Here is a 19,275-nt window from a genome sequence, read left to right as displayed (position 1 = left end):
CTTAAACTGTTCCTCACTGCCTTATTTCAATTGCAGAACGGGGAACGGCACTACCCTCAATTTTTTCATCGATACCGGATCAAACCAAAATTATGTCCAACACAATCTAAATAAATGTTAAAAATAATATATTTATAATAAGATGTAACTATAGAACGCAAAAAAAACAACTACCAACTCAAGCAATCAATAACATAAAAGTAAGAAGCGAACACATGTCAAGCACACCGGAAAATCTAATAGATCGCTTTACACAAACACATTCAGACTTGCTTGCAGATCCGGACGAAAAACTGACGTACACCACAAGTGTAGGTGTTAGGTGAGATTAGAGCGATATCAGACTCCCCGGTTAATACCACTACCCAGCTTCCTAAGGGGAGAAGTAGAAAAGCAACATCATGCGCGACGGCAATCTAAGACCATTACTGTCACCGTACAAAACATTCAAATAGATACATATATTCAAAAGATATATCGTATAGTATTTGGCTACTGAAAACTTAATGCTGTAACAATTTAAGACCGGTACCCCATCCCCGAGGGGATGGGCCTTAGAGATATTCTAAGATGGTCACGTTGGTAAAATATGCTTCGTTAACATCGACGTCCTCATTCAGTTCGAGAAACCAAACATATAGAAATAATCTTCACAAGCAAAGACAAGGCAAATATGAAACTCTAAGCCGACAAATGTGAGTTTTTTAAAGCCGAGGACAATATTCTAGGTTTTAGTATTTCGGCAAACAGCGAAAATCCAACACCGAAAAGGAATGGAATACAGAAAATTTCCCTACCCCAAAACCCTCAAGGACTTACGTTCCTTTTGGAGCTTATCATAGGAGATTAATTAGAGATTATGCCAAATTTGCGAAGCCCCGTAGAACTCTTCTAACCGAAGAAAATGGCAGACTCTCCAAAACTGTTTATAATAAAATAAAAGTGACGCTTGGCAACAGCGCACAGGATGTGATATTAGCTTACCCCAATTTCGAAAGGAATTTCATTAATCATCCAACTACGCCATCGGAGTAGTCTTAGAACAAGACGGTCTTTCATTGGTAGCATAGTGTGTTTTACTTTATTTCAATGTTTTTTAATTCATAGAATGAGAAGTGTTCTCTTCTGACATTACCGCACCAATTCCGTAAACAAAAACATCCGTCGTTAAATTTAATTGCTCACTGAAAGCTATGTATGATATCTTCCGAAGTTACAAAATTTCGCAGCCTCTCAAATGCATATACTTGTACAACACCAAAATCAATGGCAGTCTTTCTTAAAATGTGTTTGCTGATGGAGCTATTTTAGTGGATTGTCAATTGCTGTATTTAATAAAAACAACTGTAAAGACTGACCATGTAGAATGATGATATCACTGCGAGCAGAAGTTTTGATTTCGCGGGCCCATGAATACTATAAAATCAAGGTTTACGTTTTGGTTGAGTTTTTTCCTTGGAAACCTTCATGTTAGCGTCGCACAGGCTCTTAGAAACTCAGCTTATGTGCTTAGGGTGATCCTTTTAATGCTCAAAGAATATTATTATTTCATCCACGTAAACATAGCACATTTTGCAAAACTGTTCAAGCAGCACGTCACTGATTGCACTTTGGAAAATTTGCATTCTTTAATCCGAACGATCGTCGAAAGAACCCGAACTTTTGGCTGTTTGCGGAGAAGGAAGTTTCATAGGAATCTTGGGCATTTTTCTTTTTTTCGCGCAATCCTTTTTATCAACTACCCAAACTGGGTTATTGTCGATGAACCTGAGGGCGAGATGATGCTGTTACATAATTATTTTTTATTTCTTTTCTGACGAAATCAGAAAGTACAGTTTCGAGTAGAATGGGTTGTTGTCTCTTATATGGACTGTGCCCCGTTCAAGATCGAAAATGCCTGTGCTCTATTCAAACCCATGCTTTAGAATTCGTTTCTTATGGACTCTGGCATGCCAATATTATCAACATTAGTATAATTTGCAATGCCGCAATTGAGGTGCTGTAGCCTTTCGGATACGTGCCCATAATTGATATTGCCATTCTCAATATAGAAGATCGCTCCCGTCTGCGTTAGCAAGTCGAAACCTATGATAATATTGAACGGTGTCGCAGAGTCCAATAAAAACCATGAGTATATTTTCCCGAAGATGTTCGTTAAACACTTCTGATTCAATTTTTATCTCATTTACTGGCCTAATATCAATTATGGGCACCAGTATGTCTGATAGGATTCTTACTTCATTCCCAGCCAGCTGTTCCCTAAAAAAATGAATAAATCATTATCACATGTCGAGTTGACGTTATTTTGAGCCTCGGCTATCGCGGCTGTGGACGCGGTTTTAGAGTCTTGGAATCTTACATTAGGCCTCTGGCCTGTCATACGCTGGGAAGCATTTTTCTCTTTGTATACCCTTAACCCATTGAAAATGGGTAAAAAGGGTATATTGTATTTGTGCAAAGTATAAATGTATGTAACAGGCAGAAGGAAGCGTCTACGACCCCATAAAGTATATAAATTAAGGTTTAAATAATAGGGTCTTCGCGGATTTTCGTCACAAGACTTTATTTTGGTTTTTTATAAAACACTAGGCCGATACGCCGTAGTAAGTGAGTTAATTTAAGCGCGAAGTCCCTGGGCCGATGTTTCCAGTGAAAGCCGCATTAAAAACTAAATTTACAAAAGATTGATCAAAAATACCTAAGCTATTTTGTGCTTTCACAACGGCCGCTAGAATGCTTAGCTTGCGTCTCGTGCGCTGCCGTAGTGCAAGAACACCAGGCCCAGAGCTATGTCAGCCTCTGCGGCTGGTGTTATGTTGCATTTTGCTGACCGCTGTTAGCTCGTAAGAACATCCGGCTCAGTGCTATATCAGCATCTGGAGCTGGTGTCGTTGGCCTCTGTTAACTTATATATTCTTGATCAGCATCAATAGCCGATTCGATCTATCCATGTCCGTCTGTCTGTCCGTCCGTCCGTATATATGAAAGCAAGGATCTCAGAACCTATAAGAGCTAGAGTCTAGAAATTTTAGATGTAGGTCCTCCTAGTGCCTGCGCAGATCGAGTTCGTTTCCGATAATCGATAACTTACTCCGTTTCCAAGCAATCGATAGAAGTCGATAATGACATCCTGTTTTTTTTTTATAGCAATTTTGGTAAATATTAAGAGTTGGAGTCACAAACATTGATGTGTTGCTTCTAGAATATCATATATGTATCAAGTATCTTTAATTTTATACCTTTCGCCACCTCCCCGCTACCACTGGGGTACTTAATAACCCAACTTACATTGCATACCAATTTAAGACACAATTTTAATACAATTTACTTTTTTGAGAATACACAAATGTTCTATGGTACAATAGATATACTGTAGAACATTTCATTAAGATCGGTTAAGAAAAACCAAAGTTTTGTTTTGCTGCGAAATTGGATGGGACAGCTAGTGCAAATTCCAATAATTTCTGTATACATGATTCGAATTCTATCAACAGCATTGCAATTGCGATTGTTTTCTCTGGTGCTATTTTAATTGGTTTTTTTCTCAATAGTACTTAATTATTGGTGGGGCTGTTGAGTTGGGGCATAGTCCGGTCCGTCGCTGTTGAGTAGAGTCGTCAGCATGTAATGCGGTCAGATGCGAGTTCGAACCCCCTTTTCAGGGTTTTTTTTAAATGTATCTTTATTACTTCAAACGAGCGCGTTGCGCGAACTGCATTTGGTGTTGAAATAAGAGGGTTCATGGTATTCCCTAGTCGGGAGCTCCCGACTAGAAGCTCTTACTTGTTTTTTTTTAATAAATGGGGATTACTTTCTCGACCACTCCCGGCCCATTATTTTTTCCTGGCTTTCATGTCACCGCATTTGGTTCTTGTTATAGTTTAACAAGAACTTGGTTGCAGTTCTCTCCTTCCGTACTTCGTTCGATGCTTCAGTCTCCCTAGCCAACGCCAAATTAGATGGTAGATCTTTTGGCTGATACAAAAATACCATTGATTTCAAGACTTTTTAAGGACTGAGACAAAAACGGTCTGACCTCGTTGTTAACAAGCGGTGCTCTATCAGGTTCATGAGTCATAACATTTTTATTCGTGATGCCTGACCATCTCTAGCCCCTGTCCGAAGTCTTGTTGGCGTATCCGTTTTTGAGTACCATGTTATGCGACACCAGCAATGCTCTTACAGCTTAATAATGTGTTTTGCTGCCTTCATTCGGCTTAAGAAGTTTGTATGCTTCGGTGGCGGATTGCCTGAAAGCTATAAATTCGTTTTTCGTGCCGCTGAACCTAGGGACTGATTTAATTATGCCATGGTATTTCACGACTTATTGCTCAGTGAACACAATCGGCAAAAGGTATGAGTTTCGTAATTGTAATTTTGATGCACTCGTCTGTCTGAACATTTTATTATATTCGTAATCAATATTCACAACACACGCACTGCTAACAGCTTGCACAATAAAATGTGGAATTTAATTTAATTTCAATTAAATTATATGTTTCTGTGTTACTACTTATATTCCCTTACTAACCAACACTTCCCCTTGGGTATAGGTTTCTGTTGCGGTTGAGTGCCAATTATGCAGTTTGCGTCTACGATAAGTCCAATTATGGGCATCGGTAGACCTTCTGCGCAATCCATTGTTGTTGGAGACCCGATGGCTGGCTCGGTCATGTGCCTCAGCAATGAAATAATGATTTAACAGCAAGTGCCAGAGCAATGTTTATTGTTAGGTAAAGTGTCGACTTAAGTTTTTTTTATCATATTGAAGTAGTTGGTGGGTATAGACCCAGCGAGCTGAGGGATAAACTACCAAAAAGGCATAAGCATAAGCACTTTGGATACAATTGTTAGCTCTTATAAAGTACCAAATTAATACGTGAGTGCGGGTCTTTATTAGATTTTATAAACAGCTCTGCAAATGCGATTGTATTGTGTTCTATGTTTGTTTATAATTTAAATTTAATTCGTTTTTTTTTTTAATCGTTGAAAATAAAATGCTGGTATGGCTGTCGAGTAGAGGCGCTGGCAAGTAGCACGAGCGGTTACAGGTGCGAGTTCCATATAGGGATATTTCTTTCATAAACTTATTTGTTTTGCTGCTACAGCAAGTGAGCTCGTAGCGCGAGCTGCATTTGGTGTTGGTGGAAGAAGGTTTAGGGTATCTCATCTTCGGGAACTCATAACTAGACTTTTTGTTATCTTGATATGCTAAACTCATCAGAGCCTCAATCGCAATCAAGTCTTTAAGCAAATATCAGAAACTTGAGCATTGAAAATACTGAAGGTCGCAAGCTCCTTAGCTTGAAACGCCGATTCTTTTATTTGATGAATCTTTATTCTAAAACTGTGATTTATTGAAGGAATACGAAATCTTGGATCACAATTCGCTGGTAGCAAAGCCCATAATTATGACGCCGAATAGCTTATCCATCAAATTTAGCATGGTTTTAAATGCACTACGCGGCAAATAAAAATTCCAGTGAGGTCTCTTGCTACCCGGTTGCAGTGTTGCTGCAAGCGTTCGTTTTCCCGGTTGGCTAATTCCCTGACTTGGCTGTCTATGGTCGTTATTTTGTGGTCTTTGTGCAAGGTATAGAATTTCTGATGTGTCGGTGAGCACCGGTCATTCGGTGCAAGGCCAAGTTTTGGAGTTTCTGAATTCGTCTTCGATTTTTCCGAGATGCAATCGGATACCGTATCTCCAAGTTGGTGCCACCACGACGTTACTCGGGCGTCTGGACTGTGCGGTAGAACTACCAAGACTTGGCTATTAAGGTGCGCGTGCTGCAGCAAAGCCTTATCCAGTAACTGAAGCTGGGCGACATGAAATTTGCCTTAGAAGTAGAAATGGCGCTCAATCAAATACTACAGCCCGAGTACCAGCTGCCTGCTGATCTAGCGCTCATGGTTCTAACACGGTCAACAAACACAATATGATGCGACAATATGGGCAACATTGTCTATGAGGAGCATGGGGCATTTTTTTTTGGATGGATCAGCGGAAAGTGCCGGGCGATGCGACGCTTTGCTTTGCTAAGCTCAAGGATGGCAAGGAGCAGCAGCGGTCTGTTTCGGTCATGTAACTCTGCAGTAATGCCACCTACATATGCCAACATCTCTATAACAGGTGGGTCATCCAGGCAAAACATAGAGTATATCATTCTCTCTCTCTCTTGCAGTGCACCTAGCGACTGCTATGGCACCATGATGTACTTGTAGTATGCTTTTGGCTTGGTGCTGGATTGCGTGCCCAAGCAAAGTCAAATTTTATGCGCAATCTTCTAAGGCAAACGCTACAATTGAATTGGAAATAACAAATAGTGTCTGTACGACGACGTTCTCTTAATGCCATGTTCTGTACTACTGACGGCTTATGCTATTTTATCTATCTCTCTGTATCTTGTTATCTCTATCTTTCTTATTATCTCGCATTAGACACATTCTCATTTTTTCTTGCTCGCTCGCCTCGACATACCTGCTACCCTCTCGAGCCCCAATATCCCACGCATGTGCTTGAAAAACTTAGCGTCTATTATTTAATTTTTTCTCCAATCAATTAAGTGCAATGGCATAATTATCGTTCGTTATTTTCAGTGATCGAATTGTATCCAGCGCTGAATCCTTCCATATCTGCTAAATCATAGAAAACATAGTATAAAAGCTGGACCATTTAGTGTATCCCCCACTAACCTTAGGCAACTTTAATAAGGGTAATGCCGGCGGTGCCTTAACCCTTAATGTCTTCTCGGGCCCGAAACCTTGAACAAAAGAATATTGAAGCACTGCGTTGTGCTATTTCACTAAAAACTAAAATTCCGAGCGAAACAGCGAAACAGTAGTTTCAAATGGGTTATGCAAATAAGGGAATACAACTTTGAGCTACTGAGAGTGTAACCAAAGCAACGGCAAAAGAGCAAAAATAAAATGTTTGGTTGCTGATCTTTTAACACTTTTATTACTTCAATGTAAAATAAGAAAACAACACAAGTTCACGGCGGGATCATCAAAATGTTGCGCTATCGAGATTTTTTAATAGCTGTTAACAATATAAATAATTAAGCAGACTTTATTTCCTTTATATTTCTTTTAGTTACGAGAAGCCAGACCCGATTAGTCTGTGCTATTTTACCAAATTATAATAGTTATACTAGGCAAGCGAACCCAAGTTGGTACATGTCACTTGCAGGAAAGCGACAATTATTATTTTGATGTTACAACAATGCAGGTAGTCGATTTGTACCAAATGCACTAAGCGAACGAACTAACACGCTATGGAGCATCGAAGCCTTAGAATAAGATAATTGCAGGGAAATATGGTGACAATGATAGGAGACATTTAATCTTAGGAAGCTCAGTCCTGTTAGCCACATTGATTCTTTATGCTCTGAATTTGTGGAGTCTCAAGATGCAAGCAAAGAGGGATTGATAGCCGAAGGCTAATATTTTCATAAATTTAAATACAAGCTACATTTAAAATTATTTATCTAAGCCCTAAGGTGAATACAACGAGCTTCTAGCTTATATTAATAAATTATAAATTATGTTTAATTAAAGTATCAATTCTGATAAAAAACTAAGTGAAATAGTCACCACCTCTGAATCATTTTCACGTTATGTGGGGTGACTAAAACGAAGATTTACCAAAAAATTGGAATTTAAGCAACTAAACATAGAGTCCACTTAACTTTAAGTCTACGTACATAGGCGATTTAGTTTTTGTTGAGCGAGCACAAAAACATAACAGCAGAAACCCAAACATTTTTATACGCTAAACCCATTGAAAAAGGGTAAAAAGGGTATTATGTGAAGCATCTCCGCCCCATAAAGTGTATATATTCTTGATTAGCATCAATAGCCAAGTCGATCTGGCCACGTCCGTCTGTCTGTCCGTATGTATGAAATCAAGGATATCAGAATCTATATGAGATAGAAACTTGAAATTTCAGCTGAAGGTCCTCCTTGTACCTGCGAAGATCGAGTTTAAATTAGGTAAATATTAAGAGCTAGAATAACCAAACTTGAAATGATAGAATATTATATTCTAAATATTCGATGGTACAATAAGATATACTGTAGAAAATTTCGTTAATATCGGTCAATAAACAAAAGTTACGTGTTTTGATTCCGCACGTGTTAGCAGCAGCTAGCGAAAACTTCAAGAATTTCTGTATACATGTTCATACACACATTTATACGCGTATGCTTTGAATTCTATCAACAGCATTGCAATTGCGAATGTATTGTTTTCTGCGCTGCTATTTTAATTCGTTTTTTTCTCATTATGATAATTTTTTTTTTTGCTGGTGTGGCTGTTGAGTAGATTCGGAAGCAAATAATGAGGTCAGTTGCGAGTTCGAACCTGCCAAGGGATTAATTCAAACGAGCGCGTTGCGCGAGCTGCATTTGGTGTTGGAATTAAAGGGTTCAGAGTATTCCCTAGTCGGGAGCTCTCGACTAGAACCTTTTACTTGGTCACTATTATTTCATTATTATTTTTATACCCTGAACCCATTAAAAATGGGTAAAAGGGGAATAATGTATTTGTGCAAGAGTATGTTACAAACAGAAGGAAACATCTCCGATCCCATAAAGTATACATATCTTGATCGGCATCAATAGCCGAGTCGATTTAGCCCTGCCCGTCTGTATGTCCGTCTCTCCGTCCGTCGGTCCCTATGCTTGAACGCAAGGATCTCAGAATTTAAAAGAGCTTGAGTCTTGAAATTCGTAATGTTGGTCCTCCTAATTCCCGCGCAGCATGAGTTTGTTTCCGATAAATCGATAAAAATCGAAGTCCTGGTTTTGATAGCTATAAAATGAGATATACTTGATCCATATATGTATACTATTCTAAAAGCTACATGCCAAGTTTGGTGAATACTAGAAGCATTCATATATGAGAACCGCTTGGTTAGATTAAGAAATACCTAAAAAATCAGTAAAAGTTAGTGGAATCAATAGACAGACAAGTTGTTATTAACAATCGAGTACAACAATAAATGAATAAATTTACTGAAGCCGAAAATACTGTTGTCGGGGTTGTAAAAGAGAAACTAATCGAAACAGGCTACTTCTATAAAACTACTAACCATACAACATATGGATGAGACAACTAGAACAATTTATGTGGAAATTCATATGATTTTTGTGGTAGAACGGCATCGCTGTCTTTTATCTCGCTTCCACTGCAGGAAACTGCTTTGGCTTACTCTCATCCATATGATTTGTACGATAGAACGGCATTGCTGTTTCTCGCTTTCCCTACAGAAAATTGATTTGGCTTACTCTCAGTGCTTTCAATGCTCTCATGTCTAGGGATCGTTTAAATGTATGTGTGTGTATGTGTACGCACAAGCAACAATGCGCACAAATTCAATTTTTTCTAAAATCTCGGAAGCATTTCTTCTGTTTTGAAAGGACTATTCAGTCACTAGAGAAAATTATAAATGAACAATCTACATGTAAGTTTCATAAAATCATAATTTATTACATTTTATTACTAAATACCCCGATTCTGCTTAGTTTGTAAAAAAAATCACTTTGTTTCCCGTTAAATTTTAATGGTACAATATTAAATCTCGCTGAAAATAATAATGTCGCCGAATGACTAATCAAATCTTGCCAATTGGAAACTGCACTGCCATGCTTACAAAAACATTCTGTAGGCAGTTACCCTTCACGAGTTGTGCACAAAAACTACATTCCGGCAGCACAGCACATTATAGCACTAGTCCCACATATCTAGGTTCGAAACATGTTGTGGTCATCATAATAAAAGGGGTAACAGCCACAATAAAGTGACACAAGCGTATAGGGAAAACAAAATAAACGCGTTGAGGAACATGAAGAATATAGTCCGAAGACTCCTAGGAACAACAATATCGACACTCCTGAATATCACCGGCCGAAGACTGAAAAACTACTATACAATGGGACATAGAGAAAAAGCTGACCACAACGCCAGCAATGTTAAGTGTTTTCATCATCGTCATACTAGCTACTAGTATCTTTCTCTGAAAGATGTACCAAAGACCAAAAAGGGCCAGCCAAATATTTTTCCTACATATTGTTATTGACAGTCTGATAAAAACCGAACGGCTTTAATCTTAATGAGGGGGGAGCTAACACATCCGACCAGCTATTAGTTACCGGTCGTTTGATAGTGCATAATAAGAAAAATTTTGTACATGATCGAATAAGAGAAGAGAGTGAAATTTGACTTAAAAGAATTTTCACATGGATCTCTGAACATGAGCCGCTCGGATTGTAAAAAAAACTCTCACAGAACCCTTTTCTGCAAATTTATCACTGTTGAGAATGGAATTTCCAAAGTCGCTTAATCAAATGCTCCGCCTTGATAGGCCCCAGGTGCCCTCCGCTTCCACAACACCAATAGTTTTAAAACCTCCTTCGAAAATACAATCCACGCAACTTCTATAGCTATCGTTCAAAACTACTCATCCGCAAATTAACACAGTTCGGGCAATAATCGACTCTGGGTCAGAAGCGACTTTTATATCAGGGCGATTATTCAAAAGACTTCCATATCACCCCGTTGACGCACAGGTTTCGGTTTGAATTAAGCTATTTCGGCGCAATCGCTAATACTCTGCCATAATTATATTGGCTACTCAATAAAGTCCAGGGTTCATATCAAAACCTCTGCTCCCTTTCAACCTCTGTCCTTCCAAAGCTACCAGGCAAAATGCCTTCACACACCATTCCCCAAAATGCTCTGAAAGAACTTCTGAACTTACATTGGCCAAATCTGTCTTATTCTTTTCGACTCAAGTTTCGCTATAACTTCCCAAAAACAACCAGAAAAGATGAAAATGGAAGATACTTGGTCACACTTTTAAAAATTGCGATCACATCCAGTTGGGCCACTCAAGGTGCATCTCACTAGCTCAATTCCTTCAAAACGAGAATCGGTTGTCAAAAAATTCTCCCCTATAAGAGCAGTACGATGCAGTGATCCAGGAGTATCTGGACTCAGGTCATATGCGACAAGTCCCTCCAAGCAATGGTTCGGATAACTGTTATCTTCCGCGCCATGCTGTTCACAAGCTCTACGTAGTATTTAACGCCAGAACGATATGCTGTATACAGGGCCCGTTCTGCAATCTGACTTAACCATTCTCTTTAATGTTGATATCACAAAAAAGTGGATCCACGTGCATCCCAACACAGAAGTCTGTTCCGAACAAAGGACAACGAGCTTTGTGATTTCGAGCTCAACGTCAAGTTGTGCCCCCTTCTTGGCAATTCGGGTACACAGCAATTATCTGATGCTGTTCGTTCTACCCCTTCGCATGTCACATTATCGCAAACAACATTAATTTCGCCGATGTACTGGCAGGAGCCTATTCCAAATCAAAAGCACAACAGGAAAACCCAGAGCTCCGCAAAGCCCTTGAATCTGCTGGGTTCCCCTTGTGAAAATGGACATCCAATGAAAAGGACTTGCCAAGAGATTTCCAAGGACCACCTGCTTTGGGCTGATTTCGGCGGGTCTTTACACAGATTGCTAAACTATTCGATCCAGTAGGATGGCTCCGGTCATTGTCCAGGCAAAATATTTATGCAGGAGGTCTGGCTCCAAGAACTAGACTGGGACGATCCACTACCTGAGAGTCTTCTCAGTAAGTAGCAGTACCTTAGTGCAATTCGCATCCCAAGATGGCTCGAATTTTGCCCACAGGGGAATATTCAATATTACGCTTCGCAGCAGGCATACGGAGCTGTCATTTATGTGTGGACTGAGATACATGATCGCATCTCGGTCCACCACCTAACAGCAAAAACGAGGGTCGCTTCAGTCAAGACGGTGTCCTTGCCACGACTGGAGCTGTGCGGGGCAGCACTTCTGTCCGAATTATCAGCAGAACTCATTTCCCAGCTACCTTTCGCTGGCGACGGCTGGTTCTATTGCGCAAATTCCACAATAGTGCTAGCCTGGCTTCTTAAGCCCCATGCGCATGGACTACATTTGTGGCAAACAGAGTGGCACAAATTCTTCAGCTCACCGACTCCAGTAAATGGTCCGATGTACGATCCGAGTACAATCTCGTTGGCCTAGCAAGTAGAGGTGCCCCACCGAGCCTTGCGAGTGTTGGCCGACATTTTCTGTTTCGTCAAGCGTTGTAAAAGATTTTCGCTCCCGTCAGCAAACGAACATGACAGCAACGAGATTTATTATGCACAAGAAATACTCATTCTGCTCACCCAGAAACAAGTTTAATCGTCAGAGTACACTTGCTTGAGCAGGAAAAAACCGCTCACTTCCAGCAATTCACATCACTTTCTTAATTTGAACCCGTTTTTAGATAGAAAGGGAATCAATCGAGTGTGTGGTCGCGTAAGAGCGGCCGAAGCACTCAGCTACGATGAGCGACATCCTATAATAATGCGGTACACGTATGTATTCCGCGTATATCCCTGCATGGAGGCAACTAGCTCATGTTGCGTCTAATACGATCACAGCAATGGAGTCCAAAGCTCATGGTGTTGGTAAAATCCACGTTCAACTACTGCAAAATCTATGTAATCCAAAAAAATAAATTACAAGCTTAGGCAATGGGCGACTTTCCTGTGGAGAGAGTCACATTTTCTTGGCCATTCACTCACACAAGAGTCGATTTTGCAGGCCCTTTCGAGATTAAAAATTATAGGTCGCGCCTGTTATTACAAAACGTTACGTGTGCGTTTCTGTGTGCCTCAGCATCAAAGCTATGTATTTAGAGGCCGAATAGAGTCTGAGTGGCCGACGTGCTAACAGCCCAAGGTATATCTAAGAGACCCATCTCAAAGCTGATTCGGCTCCCGGTAGAACCTAATCTTCAATTTCCCATTAATCTAAGTCTAGAATCCTAGATTCACAGATCAACCATCCGTATAAAGCTGCATAATTAATGGTCATCATCTTACAACTTCTTCACATAACAGCTCGATGTCTCCACGTCAACAGCAAGGTCGATCCAAGGGCTGCTTGACAACGGATTCATTCCGATGCTGAGTGTGCCGAGGAGTGCAAGCGTTGCGAAAGTGCCAGAGGTTCCTGGGGCTGTCCCCTGAGAAAAGACTCCGAGCAAGTGAATAAATACTGTCCAAATTGCCTGCCCCAACAGCACTCCGCGAATTCATGTCGAGGCAAGGACAAGTTCTGCAAGATCCATGGCGACCATTATACCCTGCTGCACCTCCACGAACCGCGTCGTACGCCATCGCGATCCCCGTTGGTTTGCACCACAAAGGCCCAAGTGCGACGCTGTCTACCTTAATGGAGCACAGCAGAACGACCGTGTTCCTGAGAGGACTTTTCTGTCTTCGGACCGGCAAGTCGACCCGCGACACTAGGGCATTTTTACTGGCAAAGGCCTCCAGGCTATCCGTCACCCGCACCGGTACAGACAACGCTTGCTCGTCCGCAGCTTCCAGTGAAATTAAATCTGATGTTCGGTTCGGACATTTATCCGGAGCTCATACGTTGTGTTCACTTTAAGTTACTTTTTGTCTATATTTTCTGATTCTTCAAATGAATATAAGCAAAGATCTTGTAAAATAAGCTTGAGAACGGTCGGATGATAAACAAAAAAATTCCAAACAAAAGTTTTTCGCAATATCCAAAATTTTCCGAAATTTACAAAATCCCGACTTAGCGTGCATCACATAAGGTAGCTACAGTGAAAACTTCAGCATCCTTGACTTTACGGCTTGCGTTGAAAGCCAATCAATCACACAGTCAATCAATCAGTCAATTAGTCAGTTATAATTTATTCACCTGCCATAGCGCTGATGTATGCATTATAACACTGCTTAGCGATAAGACGTCATTGGTTCTGGCTATGCATAATGTCTTACAGTGATTCTAGAAAGAGTTATCAGTTTCACTAATATACTTAGATATATTCAAAATCTCATCAATCTTATAAGGAATATGATGTCATGTCCGGCACTTATTTGTTAAGGTGTGATCCATATATATGAGCCAAATTTTATCAATATCGCGTTAAGGTCAACAAGGCCCTGAAATCCTCGGCATGTCGAAGACATCCTTACTTATTGTTTTAATTAATTTTTAAGCCGGACTTCTCTTTTCTTTTAGACATTTGATTTAGTTTTCGTAAATCAAAATTATCAGGCCCAAACATCTGATGCGGTCAGTGTTACCCGAGGCGATTTGGTTGAACTAGTAAATACAATATCTAATATTGGAGAAAAAAGGTAAGTTAGTAGATTAAGGAATAGCTTATTAAACCTATTATGAATAATTATTATTATAAGCAAAAAAATTAATATTCGACATTAATGTAATATCTTGGCCATTCTTACAATTTAGATAGTTCTTGATCGTATCTTAGTTTATGAAATATAATCTAAAATTACATTTTTCTTTAACTTATTAACAGTGTAAATTTAAGTATCACGAAAGTAAAGATTATAAAAACATTTAAATGTTTACTTAATACTCATTAATCATAATTATCACACACCAATCTGGCCATCTAGCAATTCTATCATTAAGAGTCCTACGATTCAAAGTCAATGTCAACGTGTTAAAATCAGTGACTATCTTAAACGGAACTCCTTCTAAGTTAATCCTTTACTTGTGTTCAAAGAATACAACATTTTTGGAGCTTCAAGCTTAAAACTATGATAGTTCTTTTCAGCTGCCGTTGTGGCTTGGGAAAAGTATGATATTAGATGAAACTTGTTGTCAGACTGTTTGTGTAATGTAATTCTGTTTCCTTTTTCGGCTTGTGCAGTGCTACTATGGGACAAAAAATAATATTTCCCGTACAAATTAAAAAATAGTCCGACATTTTTCATAAATTTCATATTTAGCATTTAATATGACTAATTCATTTAATGTCTTCTCTATATTTTAATAACTAGGTATAAAATGTCTAAAATAAGAAAAAAAAAACTTAACATTTTTCCACCTCAATAGGATTTTTCGAAATTGGGAAGTCCTTAATTCCGGTAATATGTTCATTATTAGAGCTAATTCCATGTTTTTGTACAGAGTAGCCTTAAAATCCAATACTCGTAAAGCAAAATAAACATATACTTAATTTTATTTCCAACCTATATTCTGCTAAAAGCCGAAGCACTCTACTGAGCGTTTCTAAATGTTCTTCGATTGTTTCGGTTCCTAAAGCAATATCATCTATGTGGACAAAAATATTCCCTTCACGAATTAATGGTTTCAAGACCAAGTTTATAAATTTATAAGTGTTTCATGGTGCTGGTGCATTCCGAAGGCTAAATGGCATCTTAACATATTCGTACTGGCCAAAAGGCGGCGCACTAAGAAGGACGGAAGTGATCAGAAATTATCTAGAAATTTAATCAACGAAAAGGGGAAAGTCCTATATCTTAAAAATCAATAGGTCGTTTCACCAACAGCGAAGGAAAAGGATACATAAAAAAATCAACAGTTTAGCAAATGAAAGAATCACCAAAGCGTCTACAGGAATTGACTTGAAATTTGAATCCCCATATTCTAAAGAATTTCCGTTTAGCCGATCCTTATTATTTTATTCCATTTTTCGGGAGCGATATTTACGATGAGTTGATGTTGGCTTACCGAGGACCAGCAGATTTACCTTTAGCACAAAATACACACTTAGGCTATATCGTGTCTGGAAAGATCAACGAACTTGCGTCGCACACAGTGTAGACACACAATCATGATGCAAATGAGAAGCTCGACAATGTTTTACGCAAGTTTTGGGGACTAGAGCAATTCGATTGTGAGTCTGCAAGTCTCTCACCGGAGGTGAGGTGGTGCGAGGACTTTTTTGACAATACTCATCGACGTTTATCTTCGGGAAAATATCTTGTACGTCTACCCTTTTTGTCTTATCTGGATCAAACTATGTTGATTGGATAGTCCTATCGAAGCGCACTAAAGGGGTTAGATTATCTGGACAGGCGCCTGAGTACAGACCGGAAGAAGCTCATTGTCACAACTAATGAGTATTTGGAGCTGAGCCAAATGGAACGGTTTACGCCTATGATTTATAATATCATGCAACCATCCAAAGGGGCAGCTCAGTAATGTTATCTACTGCATCACCCAGTTATAGAGGAAACATCTTCAACTGCGAATGTCCGAGTTGTGTTCAACGGCTCAAGCAAGACATAATGGGAAGTGGAAATGAATGACATTTTAGCAATTGGGCCAAAATTACAATTGCAGGTGCCTGGAGTTATTCTTGATTGGCGTGGTCTAAGATTCATGCTTATGACTGACGAAGAAAAAATGTACAGGTGCATCAATATTCCAAAAGACGATGCTCAGTATCAGGCCATATTATGGAAGTCGAATATCGAGGAGTATGCATGCCTAACTGTTATCTCTATATCTAAAACTGTTTGTCCTGACTGACTGACTGACTGATTGGTGATCAAAGCACAGCCCAAATCGTAAGAGCCAGGAGGCTGCAATTTTGACTGTAGTTACCTTATGTGAATAAGGTGCACGTTAGGACGGGGTTTCGGGAAACTCCACCCGCAAGTATGGAAAAATCGCGAAAAACTTTTGTATCAAACTTTTTTGTTTACGACCTCAAACTCAATTTCAAAGTGTTTCACACTTCTCCAAAAATTTATTCCTCCTTGGTGGAAATGAGGGTCAAAGATTTGGTGGATGATTATTTGAGCTCAAATTCATTTTCAAGGATCTATATGAAAAATCATTTGAGACGTGTTTCAAATTTTTCGCAAAATCAAAGCATCCTCGGTAGAAATGCGATTTCAAAATTTTTTTGGTGCAGTTTTAAGTTTTGTCCGATTTACTTATTTTTAGAGCTCTACATAAGAACTTAATGAATACGTGTTTCAACGATTGGGGAAATTCTCCCCGCAACAGTGGAAAATTGGCGGAATACGTTTGTATGAAAGTTGTTTATTTACCGTCCGATCAGTTTCTAAATAATTTTCAAAGCTTTTTGACATTTATTTTATACGTGCCATGAGTAACGCCGGGCTGTACCCGCTAGTGTTTGGTATAAATTCCGAATTTTATTAAGCTTTGCGAGTCATGCAAGAGCTGTGTAAGCTGTGGACCATAAAGAGATATTTACGTTGGCTGTGGATGTGGTGAACCATCAGATGTATGTTGATGACATATTTTCTGGTCAGAGTCAAGTCATTTATATGTTACGCAGTGGCACATTTGAGTTAAGAAAGTGGACAAGTAATTGCCCAATTTAAAAAGATACCTATCGAGTTTCGAGAATCAGAGATATTGTCGCATCTTGATAGCGTGGACACACGTACGTTGGGTATACAGCCCCATGAAGGATGAATTTCGATTTCATTTGAATTTCGAAGTATCAGCAAGCTTATCTACGAGCCGATTAATTCTGTGAACAGTTGCGAGATTATTTGATCCTATAGGATGGCTGAGTCTGATTATTGTAACCGGGAAAATACTGATGCCGCCTCTATGGAAGAACAAGATTGGCTGGGATAACATAGTTTCAGCAGCGGTTAGAATTTTCAAATTAATATAAACTTCTCCAGTAGAATTTTTTGGTCCGACTCAATGAGTTGACTTTTGTGGAGGAGGTGCCAACTGGAAAGTATTTGTTCATCACATTAACAAAATTTTGGAAATGGAGGACCATTGAGACATGTTTCCGCAAATGATAACTCTGCTGATCATCTGAGTCAGGGAATTAGCGTATTTAAGTTGGCATCTTGTGAACTGTGGTGGCATGGACCGCCGTGGTTACAAGGACCGGAGGAAGGTTTTAATTGGTCTTCCAATAACATTGATCAACAGTCACTCTCCCATGTGAGTATTAAGACAAGAAGCTTGACTTGCCACATGATATAATTTGAGGAGATGCCTAGCTCAATGTTCGTAGGTCAATATTTAATGTATACACGACTCTTTGGGTTGTGGCGATCTCACTGCATTGAGACAAAAGGCCCACCAACATTCGCAAGACCTCGTCGACTCACGCCAGATAAATTCAAAGCTGCCAAAATGGAATTCAAGTTCTTGATTAAAATAGGTGTGTGCCGATCATCACAAAGTGCATACGCGTCGCCGTTGCACATGGTCAGTAAGCCAACAGGTGAATGGCGACCATGTGGCCCTTAAAGCACAAACTGTTCCGGATCGGTATCCACTTCCACACATACAAGACTGTACGCACATTTTTCATGGCAAGAAAATATTCTCAAAAATTGATCTTAACCATGCGTATCACCAGATCCCCATCGAACCAGGCGACGTCCCAAAGACTGCAATAACCACACCATTTGGATTATTTGAGTTTACACACATGACATTTGGATTGTTCAACGCTGCACAAACCTTCCAAAGGTACATGCATTCCGCATTGAGGGACTTAGACTTTGTTTTCGTCTATATTGACGATGTCGCCGTTCCCTAGCTGCAGCAATACTTTTGGTACAGCCTGCTCCAGATGCTCAGTTATCACTCAGTACGGACGCAAGCGATACAGGCGTTGGCGCTGTACTGCATCAGATCGTCAACAACGAACTTCAGCCAATGGGCTGAAAACTCCAAAACACAACGCACAACGCAAGTACAGTACTTACGATCGGGAGCTTCTTGCAGTTTACCTTAGTATCAAGCATTTCCGTTATATGCTCGAAGGTACAATTTTTTATGTCCACACTGACCATAAAACATTGGTATACGCTTTTACTCAAAAATCAGAAGAAGCTTTTCCACGTCATCTAGATTTTATCGGGCAATTAACGAAATCTATTCTGCACATAGCAGGTGTCGATAACATTACTGCTGTTACACTCTCTCGCATCGAAAAGATTGAAGCCAACATCATCGACTACAATAAGATTGCTGCTTCACAAGCAAGTTGTCCAGAGCTGAAAAAGCTACTTAATGACAACACAACTTCACTTTAAATCAAATCTATCAACTTACCGCAATCAAGTACTCCAATCTTATGCGATTTTTCGACATCCATAGTGCGGCTATTCATACCAGTACCACAAAGAAAAAATATTATCAGTAAGATGCATGGCATTGCCCATGGAGGAGTTGGATCAACAATTAAAGTCATCAAACAGCGCTTTGTGTGGTCTTGTATGCATAAGGATATAGCTCACTTCGTCAAACACTGTATCCCTTGCCAAAAATCTAAAGTCACGCGCCACGTCCATTCACTACTCCAACAATACGCTTTGCCTTAACGCAGATTTGAACATATTAATGTAGACCTCATTGGATCATTGATCGCTATACAAGATGGCCAGATGCAATCG

General features: G+C 39.6%; 1 protein-coding gene across 3 annotated transcripts in view; it reads left to right on the top strand.

Moving 5' to 3' along the window:
- LOC115760482 (obscurin) overlaps positions 1–19,275 on the top strand; it is a 236,881-nt gene that overhangs the window by 14,765 nt on the left and 202,841 nt on the right. For all 3 annotated transcript variants that reach the window (XM_030701819.1, XM_030701818.1, XM_030701822.1), the window contains exon 2: positions 14,108–14,226. In XM_030701819.1, coding sequence (XP_030557679.1) covers positions 14,108–14,226 — 119 coding nt within the window. The remainder of the gene's footprint in view (positions 1–14,107; positions 14,227–19,275) is intronic.

This window comes from Drosophila novamexicana, unplaced genomic scaffold, assembly GCF_003285875.2.
Source record: "Drosophila novamexicana strain 15010-1031.04,08,12 unplaced genomic scaffold, DnovRS2.1 tig00000458-arrow-arrow-pilon, whole genome shotgun sequence".
NCBI lineage: Eukaryota > Metazoa > Arthropoda > Insecta > Diptera > Drosophilidae > Drosophila > Drosophila novamexicana.
Note: the sequence above shows the minus strand (reverse complement) of the source record. Positions and strands in the feature narration are given on the sequence as shown.